The following is an 8840-nucleotide window of genomic DNA, read 5'->3' as shown; positions in this document are numbered from 1 at the left end:
TGGGAAATCTCCCTAAAACTCAAAGAGCAGGCAGTGGTAGGAGGGGCATGCAGGCTGGGCGTGCAAGGAACCAGGAGACCAGGAAGGGAAAGGAATCTCGACCCAGAGGTAGGTGCTATTCCAGCCTCTGAGGCCTTTCTTCCCCATCACCCTGGTGAGAACCCATCCCGAGCCCTGTAGGTGGCACTGCAAACAGCTACCCAGGGCTGTGGACACAGTTCTACTGTAGAGCCACTTCCAGGAAGTTCTGAAACTTCTGCTGTTCCCTGCCTCCCCAAGAGCTCCCTAAAACTCTTAGATGCTCCAGAATGAAGTGCACTCAGAGCTACTGTCAACAGGCTCACACCCTGTATTGAAAAACAGTGCACAGGAGGGACCCGAACGTGGCAGATGGGGATAGCTTGTTTGCAAAGCTAAGTGTCTGTGATGGGCTTCCCCTCCTCTCATCCTCGGCCTTGAGGCAGAATCGCTAACGCTGTGCTGAGCTAGTGGAATAGCCCTGACTCTGAGGGAATATGAACATTTTTTATGCTCAGCCATTCCAGCTGTAAAGATTTTTATCCTATTACTACTAAGTGAGGAGCACAAGGAGAGAAATGATGATGATCTCTGGCAGCCACTCCAACCGAGTAAATACAAGGAGGGAGAAATGCTATCCGAAGCTGGGCCACTGCCCCTTCATTTTCCAGGATGAAAAGGAGCAAAGGAAAAATGTCTTCCTGGTGAGATGTATCCGAGTGTGGAATTTTCCCTCCAGGCAAGCGATGGGCACCCTGCCGTTTGAACCATTTAGCACTGCACTGGACAAAGGCTGGGAGAATATGCCCTGGGGAACAATCAGACCCAGCCAGGCCTGGAGGAGGTGACCTACTGAGGCGTCCCTGGCTCTAACTCCTCCCAGCCCAGAGGCTCATGGGCTCAGGCCACCTTGCCACCTTGCACCTGCATCCAGGCAAGCAAAGCAACCCCATAATAGGAATTGCTAGGTAACAGCAAAAATATACATTTGCTTTATCAAAATATTTCCCCCCTCCTCGAGGGTGTGTCTCCATTTGATGGCTTCTTGTCTGTGAGATGTTTTAGGTACCACTTGGATGACGACAAACCCAGCTGTTGCCACCAGAACGTGCTGACAAGGTTGGGGAGGGACGACTGGAAAATGGGAACTATTCATTGGACCTGTCAATGCTTTATATATATATATATATAAACAGCAGACTTCCACTGGGGAATTTTCTCATACTCACAACAGCTAGAAATATCCTCACACTGAGATCCTAATGTGAGACACACCACTGACCTCCCACCCCTGCTACATGTGGCCCATGTCCTACTCATCCTTGCAACCACACAGGACCTAGACAGTGGCCCAGAAATGAAGGTCCTTGCCAGTGTTAACACAACAGTAGGCCTTGGGGGGGAAGTTGGAACTCGGGTGCCCCACTGTTTTGTTCAACTGAGGTGGGGTATGAGCAGGTGTACATAGGTATATATATACATACGTGTATATGTACATGCGTGTATATATCTGGAGTGAGACCAACCACAAAGGACAGATTGGTCTACACTTGGAAGCGGCTCAGTCATGGAATGATAAAGCTTCGAGGTCATCTAGTCCAACACCCTGATTTTACAGAGGAGCAGACGAAGCCGAGAGAGGAGCTGGGATGTCGGAAGGCCACTGCTGGCGACCTGGTCCCCACTCCTCTCGTGTCCTGAGTTGGGATGAGGAGACTAAGCCACAGCCACGGCACAACTGGCATGCTGCCACCTCCAGGTGACAAAGTCACCTCAGACACGTGCAAGGTCTGGGTGGGCATGGGGAGGTTGTTAACCCCAAATGAAAGTGAGGATGAGACCCATGTGAAGCTGTAGAAACTTGCTTTCTAAACCACCTGAATGCAGCATCGCTCCCTGCCCACCCCATGGGTCCTACAGACCCTGGGAATGGGAAGCAAAGCCTGCCCAGACTCATCACCTCACCTCCCGCACTCCCGATCCACACACTGCCTCCTACAAAGTACTGTGGGCTGCACAGGGCAAAGGATCGGGAAGAAAACGGGCACTCTGTTCCATTCCACGCAGACAAACTAAGCCCCGCGGCCTCTCCCGGACTTCTTTTATGACAGGATGCCACGGCAAGACCTGCTTGTGAGGGGTCCCACATGGCCGACACATTTGGGATTTGATCAGCACGTGGCCTGTGGGGTGAAAACTTCTGCAGCCTCCCCTCATCACCCCACCCACTGCCTCCCCCTGTCACCGTCATGTGGCATCTGCAGAGTCCTTAACAATCCGCCCCAGCACCCACCCTGTTGGCAGCACTTGCTCTAATGCTCAGCTAATAGTTCTGTTTCAGTCGCTTGTCCACGCATTCCATAAATCAGAATCCAATTACTGTGGTAGGAAAATTGGAAGCAAATTTAATAAGCTCAGACCCCTCCCACAGGCTGTTTCTTCACTCTTGTCTTCTCAGTAATGAGAACTCTTTAAGAGAAAAAGCCTTTTTCCTTTAAATCTGAGTCATATGACGCCCCTGCAGATGGAAGGAGGAGGAGAAGGGGCTCCTTTCAGCTCCTCTTTCCTCTCCACACGTAGGGCAGGTGGGAGAGTGATCATTGTCTTTCCAGCCTTACTCTCGCTTTCATTTGTTCCACAAGCACATAGTGAATTCCTATCACACGCCAGGCACTGTACTAGATGCGCGAAGTGTTACTCACCATAGAGGGCAATTGGTGTCATGCCCAGTAAGACCTTAGCTGCAAGGCATTATGGGAACACAAAGGTGACCCAGCAGAAGCAAAGCCTGTATCAGTGGGGTTGGGTCCCACAAAAGATCCAGGAGCCAAAAGTGGGCCAATGGCCATGGGGTCCGAAGTGGCCCCAAAGTAGGGGCTTCTTGGTAGAGGTAATGCCTACTGATGGGAGAATGACAGGACATGGATCCTGTGGGTGAAGGAACTGGGAGAAGGGGGGAGGGGCAGGAAGGAACCAGAAAAGCCAAATCCTCCACTGGGCCTGAGACAGAAGTCATGTCACTTGGACAGAGGAAGAGGGCTGCAGCCTATGGGGTGGCCTTAATCCAGGGCATCTACTCTCTACTTAAATCCTGAGCCTTTTGGCTGGACCAAACCGCCCAGGGACTTCTTCTGGTCCACAAAAGCAAGCCATACATGCAAGTTGACGCCCTGTGGTTTCCAGTCTTGAGCAGGCATCAGAATCACCTGTGGTGCTTGCTAAGACACAGAATGCTGGGCCCCACCCCTGGAGTTTCTGATCCAATAGTTCTGGGTGAAGCCTAAGAATCTGCATTTCTGACAAGTTCCCAAGAGATGCTGATGCTGCTGGTCTGCTGGTCTGCTGGTCTGGGAACCAGACTCTGAGGACCAGTGTTCTAAGCCCTTACTATTCAAAGTGTGACCCATTCCAGTGGCATTAGCATCACGTAGGAGCTTGTCAGAAATGCGGAATCTCAGCTCCATCCAGACCTATTGAACCAGATTTTAACAAGATCCTCAGATGATTTGTTTGCCTATTTCAGTTTGAGAAGCACTTACGCAGGGCAATGGTTCTCAGTCCTGGCTGCTCATTAGAATCACTTGGGGAGCTAAGGCAAGAGATATTTCTGCTGGCTGAAGTCTGGGTATCAGCATTTTTAAAAAGCTCCCCAAGTGATTCTTACAGGAAGCCTGGATGGAGAACTGCTAAGGACAACACTCGTGACCGACACTCCACACCCATAGAAGTTTGATTCCACTCACTTCCATTTCTCTGGCATTGAACCTGACCTTGCAACCCACCTCTGTTCTCCCCTACCCCCACCACCACACCTGACAATTTGGTGATCTTAACGCCCCTTCCTGGTACTTGGGATATTGGTGCTTCCTCAGTTCTGGGGTTCAATAGCATCTCTTGACTGAACATCTTCAATTTTCTGGCAGAGACCTCCCCTTCCCTTCTAAATCCTGAAGTATCAGCCTGCCCACATGCCCTATAACAATAGCAACAATGAAATTTTTGAAATATTTATTATGGAGTAGGTAAATACATTTATTTTATTTGATCTTTACAAAAACTGAATTAGGTAGAATTATTATTGTTATTTTCATCCCTATTTTTCAAAAGAGGAAACTGAGGTAAGAGAAGCTAGGCAACTTACCTAAGTTCACTCAGCTGGTCAGCAGCACAGGCAGGATTGGAAACAGGACAATCTGATCCCAGAGTCCCTGTCCTTAACCCCTGGGATGTACTGCCTTCTGGTAGATTCTGCTTTACAGAGGTTTGTCCTCATCCTATTGCTGGCAATAAGGTTGATAATGCATGTGTACATTTCATTTTTGAGAACTTAGGTGAAAAACAGGGCTGGATTTACAGCAGTGGTTCTCTGCAATTTTGCCCACCCACCCCTAGGTGACATATGGTAATGTCTGGAGACATTTTTGGCTGGCCTAACTTGGGGGGTGCTGCTGGCATCTAGTATGTAGAGACCAAAGATGCTACTAAACATCCTACAATGCACAGGACACCGCTGCAACAAAACATTATCCAGCCCAAAATGTCAATAGTGCTGCTGTTGAAAACCCCTGGTCTACAGGATGTAGGTCACCAGCAGCCATAGCTGGTCAAAGCTGAGGCAGGCATGGCCCAAAAATGAGCCCCACGGCTCTGTCACCCCAGGCAGCCAAGCCCCGGGCATTGCATTAGGATGAAGTCAGGATACAGCAGAGAGAATGGACTAAGAAACTTAGCTGGTGTCTCCAACCTCACAGCCATGGTTTCCCTGAGAAGCAAGGGCTGCACATGGGAGATCTGTAGGTAGAAGGTCACCACCCAACACGTCCATCTGAAGAAAGAACACAGGACTTTGATAGAAGTCTTTGGAGCTCTCATCACACAAGGGTGACGCCAGCACAGGACTGGCACTCTACCAAACTCAGCCTGGAGAGGGCTGATCCACTCATGGCCTCTCACAGTGTAGCCTGGGGCTTGGCACCCAGTAGGTGCTCAGTACCCACAAGACGGCTGCTGGTCCCCAGTGCTTGCCCTCATTCTCAATCCCCTGACCTTACCCCTTTCCACTTGTTAGAGTGAGTTCCATAAATCTGAAATTCTCTGAGCAACACCATGCCAGTCCCTTCAGGGCCAGCCCGGCCCAGTGCCCTGATGCAGACATATGGCTGATCCACTTTCTCTTTCTGTCTTCCCAAAGGGTGTCTGGATTCCATCTAAATCCTCTCTTCTCTTCTTGCTGCAACCCCAGCAGATGACACTTCCTAAACAGAGGGCTCACAGTGGGTTAGGTGCATAGCCAGAACTGGACCTGGGGAGCCGGGCTCCTTGAGGACAGGCCCGGTTCTTCATCAGCTCCCACCACATATGCCCTGCCCTTGTAAAACTTTCATTTCTGCCTCTCAGGTCACAGAAGAGGGGAAGTGCAGAAATTAGTCCCGCTCAGGGTATCCCCGAGTACCCACATGCTCAGTGAGTTCCTTGTACTCCTTTCTGCAGGTGGGAGCATTGTCCCTTGGAGGGCTCTCACCCAGATGCTCCAGCAACTTTCCAGGCTAGGAGGCATCACTTCATCCCTCAGGAGGGCCTGGGCATCTGGACCCGGGACAAGAGAGGAACCACCCACCTGAGACCCAGTGGGGCTTCTCAGCCACCTGTCCCCTCCCTCTTCCATTCTCTCCTATATGTAGTTCCTGCTCAGGTGAATACAATAACCTAATATCTAATTAAAATTCTCTCAGATGCCAATAAGTGGGATAAGGGCTGTGGGACTTAAATAGGACTTTAAGAAGCTCTCAGCCAGCAGAAGGGAGAACACTCCTTAACCCATGCCCTGTGTCTCTGACTGTAGGGGACTGCTCGGCGCTGCTACTGAGGAAGAGTCTCATGGGTACCTAGAGGGGAGAGTGAAATTCGCACTGTCAGAGTTAGAAGAAGCCATAATATCATCTGGTTTATCCCTCTTGCTATACTCATGGTTAGACCAAGACTCCAACTCCTTTCAGGAATGATGACGATTAATAAGATCTGGTTGAGTCCCTCCGTAGGATACATGCTGTATAAGAGGAGGTTTCTAAATTGTGCAACCTGGGTGGGAAAACGGAGTCCACTAGCCTCCACGTAGTACCAGCTTAAGAACCACCAGAGTAATCAGCCTCATAAGTCATGAAAATTCTTACACTCTTGCTCATAAACCTCAGTGTCCCCAATGTGGGTACCCAAACAAATACAGAAAGCTAAGACGCTAACGCCAGTACTACGTCCTCTCGGTTTGACACTGCCTTCAAACCCCTCTACCCCCAGCATGCCAGTCTGCTGTTTGGGACCAGTGCAAAGTCAATTTCCTGCAGCAGGGTCTTTGGTACACCTGTGCCCCCAGCTGGGAGGCCAGGAGTCTGGGAGGGGAGGAGCTGGGGTTGAGACTGACCTGCTTACTAGGCCTCACCAGTGAGCACAAGGGCTGCTATGACTCTAGGAGGGGTTGGTAATAAGGTGAAGTGTCTTCACAAAGCCTCTTTTTGCTGGGAAATAAAGCTTTCCGTGCAGTGCTAGGCCCGATCTCTGCAACCCACTGAGGTGTGGGGGCTGCAGGACGGGGGCTGTGGGAGTGGGCTCCTCTTCAGGCAGAGAGCGGGACCAATGGCAAGTGAAGAGACCCTGCTAGCTTCCCTTCTCATGTGGCAAAACACACATGGGCTGTCACAGGAAGGGTCTCTCCCAGTTGGTTGACAGAAGAGACAACCAACCTGACTTCCCAGGGGCCTACCTGTCCTGCCCTCGCCCAGTTTGAAAGCCTGGCCAGACTGTGGGAATCTGCCAGGGAAATACAGGCCTTGGCTGTAGCGTTCTTAGTGCTCCATGAGTTCATGGCAAGTGTCACTGAGGCTGACCACCAGGTGAGGGGCAGGTGCTGGTGAAGGAGGCCTCCCAGCCTCTCCAGCCTGCCAGTGGGAAGTGGGGGCTTTGGGATGACTAGCAGCAATGAGCAGTAAGTGGCACAGACATGGTAAATCACCATGTCCTAATCTCTTTAGCGTCCAAATGGCAGCCAGTGGTTTGCCTGCCCCAGTTCTTGGCACGGGCACCACACACGGTAGGCCCCCAAATCAAGGCTGCTGTTGACACTCTGCAAGTGCGGGGAGGGGCCGAGGGGCAGAGGAGTGGGAGAAGGAGGAGGTACCTCGAGTGGCGAGTGTCCGGGACTGCCCGATTGCTGGAGATCCGCTCGCTCTCCCGCTGGTTGAAAGCATACAGCTTATAGGGGTCATCACCAAGGCGCCACTTTTTGGCATTCAGATATCGCCGCTCATCAAACTGGTCCCACAGGTCGTCCCAGTCAGCATCTGAAGGCTGTGTGACAGGAACGGGAAGTCTGTGAGAACGGCTCCCTGCCCTCTGCTAGCCCCCTCGGTCCGGCTATCAATACCCAACCACAGAGACCAAGGTTTGGCTCAAAGACGGGGTCAGAGGCAGAACATTAATAAAACCATCAGCAGCAACAGTAACGAGTGCAACAATGACAGAACCCGCTGCTACCACTCACTGAGCACATGTACCGGGAGCTGTTCCAGGCCCCTGCCTCACATTATTTCATGTGATTATCAGAGCAATTCTATAAGCCGGATATTGCACACAGTCCCATCATATAGATGAAAAAATAGCTTGAATGGTTGAGTGCCTTGCCCAAGATCCCACAATTAAGAAGTGACTCTCAAATTCTAGTGTCCCAACCCCAGAGGCCATCTCTCCAGTGCAATTTGAGAACAGCTGGTCTAAAAGTGCTGGTCCAGCAGCTGGCACAGAGTAGGTACACAGCGATGGTCATTTTCTCCTCCTCTGCTGTAGGAAAGGCAGCAACTGGAAGTAGGGGATCCATCCATAATGGTGTGCTACCCACCAGACGCCCTGTCTGGTCTTTATTCCTCCAGCCCAGGAATCTGTGACTACCTTTAAGAAGCATCAGTGGAGGAGTGAGTAAAAACGGTCACCACACGTGGATACAGCACTTTACAACGTATAAGGCAGTGTCCATATTTAGGATCTCTTTCCTCCTCATCAAAACCCTCTGAGCTAAGTAGGGAAGATGGGGTTCCAGAAAGGCTACTAGCTTGTTTGAGGTTGCACAGGTGGAAAGTGGCAGAGCCCAAAGCAGAACTTAGTCTCCTGGGCCCCTCCAGTGGAAGAGGTGAGGGGATGCCTCCTAGCTGGAGTCCAGGCTGCCAGTCAGCCCCACACCAGCTCTGCAGCCCACAGAGACTCTCCACACAGCCAGCAGGAGGTTTGGGCTTCCCGGCCTCAGCAAGCTGGATGTTTACATTTAGCAGCCATTTCCCAGTGGATATTAGCATTCTCACCACAGGGAAGAGCTGGTTTGTACCCCAGAATGCTCAGACCTTACAGATTCCCAGTGGATGTTAGCATTCTCACCACAGGGAAGAGCTGGTTTGTACCCCAGAATGCTCAGACCTTACAGATTCCCAGTGGATGTTAGCATTCTCACCACAGGGAAGAGCTGGTTTGTACCCCAGAATGCTCAGACCTTACAGATTCATCTGCTGATCAGGTTCTGACCTGGAATGTAGGGCTGGTGTCCTGGGGCTAGCATTGTCCCTGAGGATGAGATGCTCTTTCATGTGTTACTGACCCTAGTTGTTGGGCAAGTGTGTCAAGCTGCCCAGATACCAAAGCTGAAAGCTGCCCACACCATCATAGAGCAGGATGCACTTCCTGAACCCGGGAAACCTGACCAGGAAGGCCCAGAGCAGGCTCAGCAGACAGCAGCACAGGCGCGTGGCACACATGGTAGGCGAGGGGCCACCTGCCAGCCTGCA

The 8840-nt window shown here is 51.3% G+C and overlaps 1 protein-coding gene across 1 annotated transcript in view; it reads right to left on the bottom strand.

Annotated features, from left to right (window-relative positions):
- GALNT14 (polypeptide N-acetylgalactosaminyltransferase 14) overlaps window positions 1-7561 on the bottom strand; it is a 79765-nt gene extending 72204 nt beyond the window's left edge. Inside the window, exons 1-2 of the mRNA XM_008580524.1 lie at window positions 7553-7561; window positions 7190-7359 (exon numbers count right to left, since the gene is read on the bottom strand). Of these exons, the coding sequence (XP_008578746.1) occupies window positions 7190-7359; window positions 7553-7561 (179 nt within the window). The remainder of the gene's footprint in view (window positions 1-7189; window positions 7360-7552) is intronic.
- Between the last annotated feature and the right edge of the window lie 1279 nt (window positions 7562-8840).

Source organism: Galeopterus variegatus, unplaced genomic scaffold (genome assembly GCF_000696425.1).
Source record: "Galeopterus variegatus unplaced genomic scaffold, G_variegatus-3.0.2 Scaffold2122, whole genome shotgun sequence".
In the NCBI taxonomy this organism is placed as follows: Eukaryota; Metazoa; Chordata; class Mammalia; order Dermoptera; family Cynocephalidae; genus Galeopterus; species Galeopterus variegatus.
Note: the sequence above shows the minus strand (reverse complement) of the source record. Positions and strands in the feature narration are given on the sequence as shown.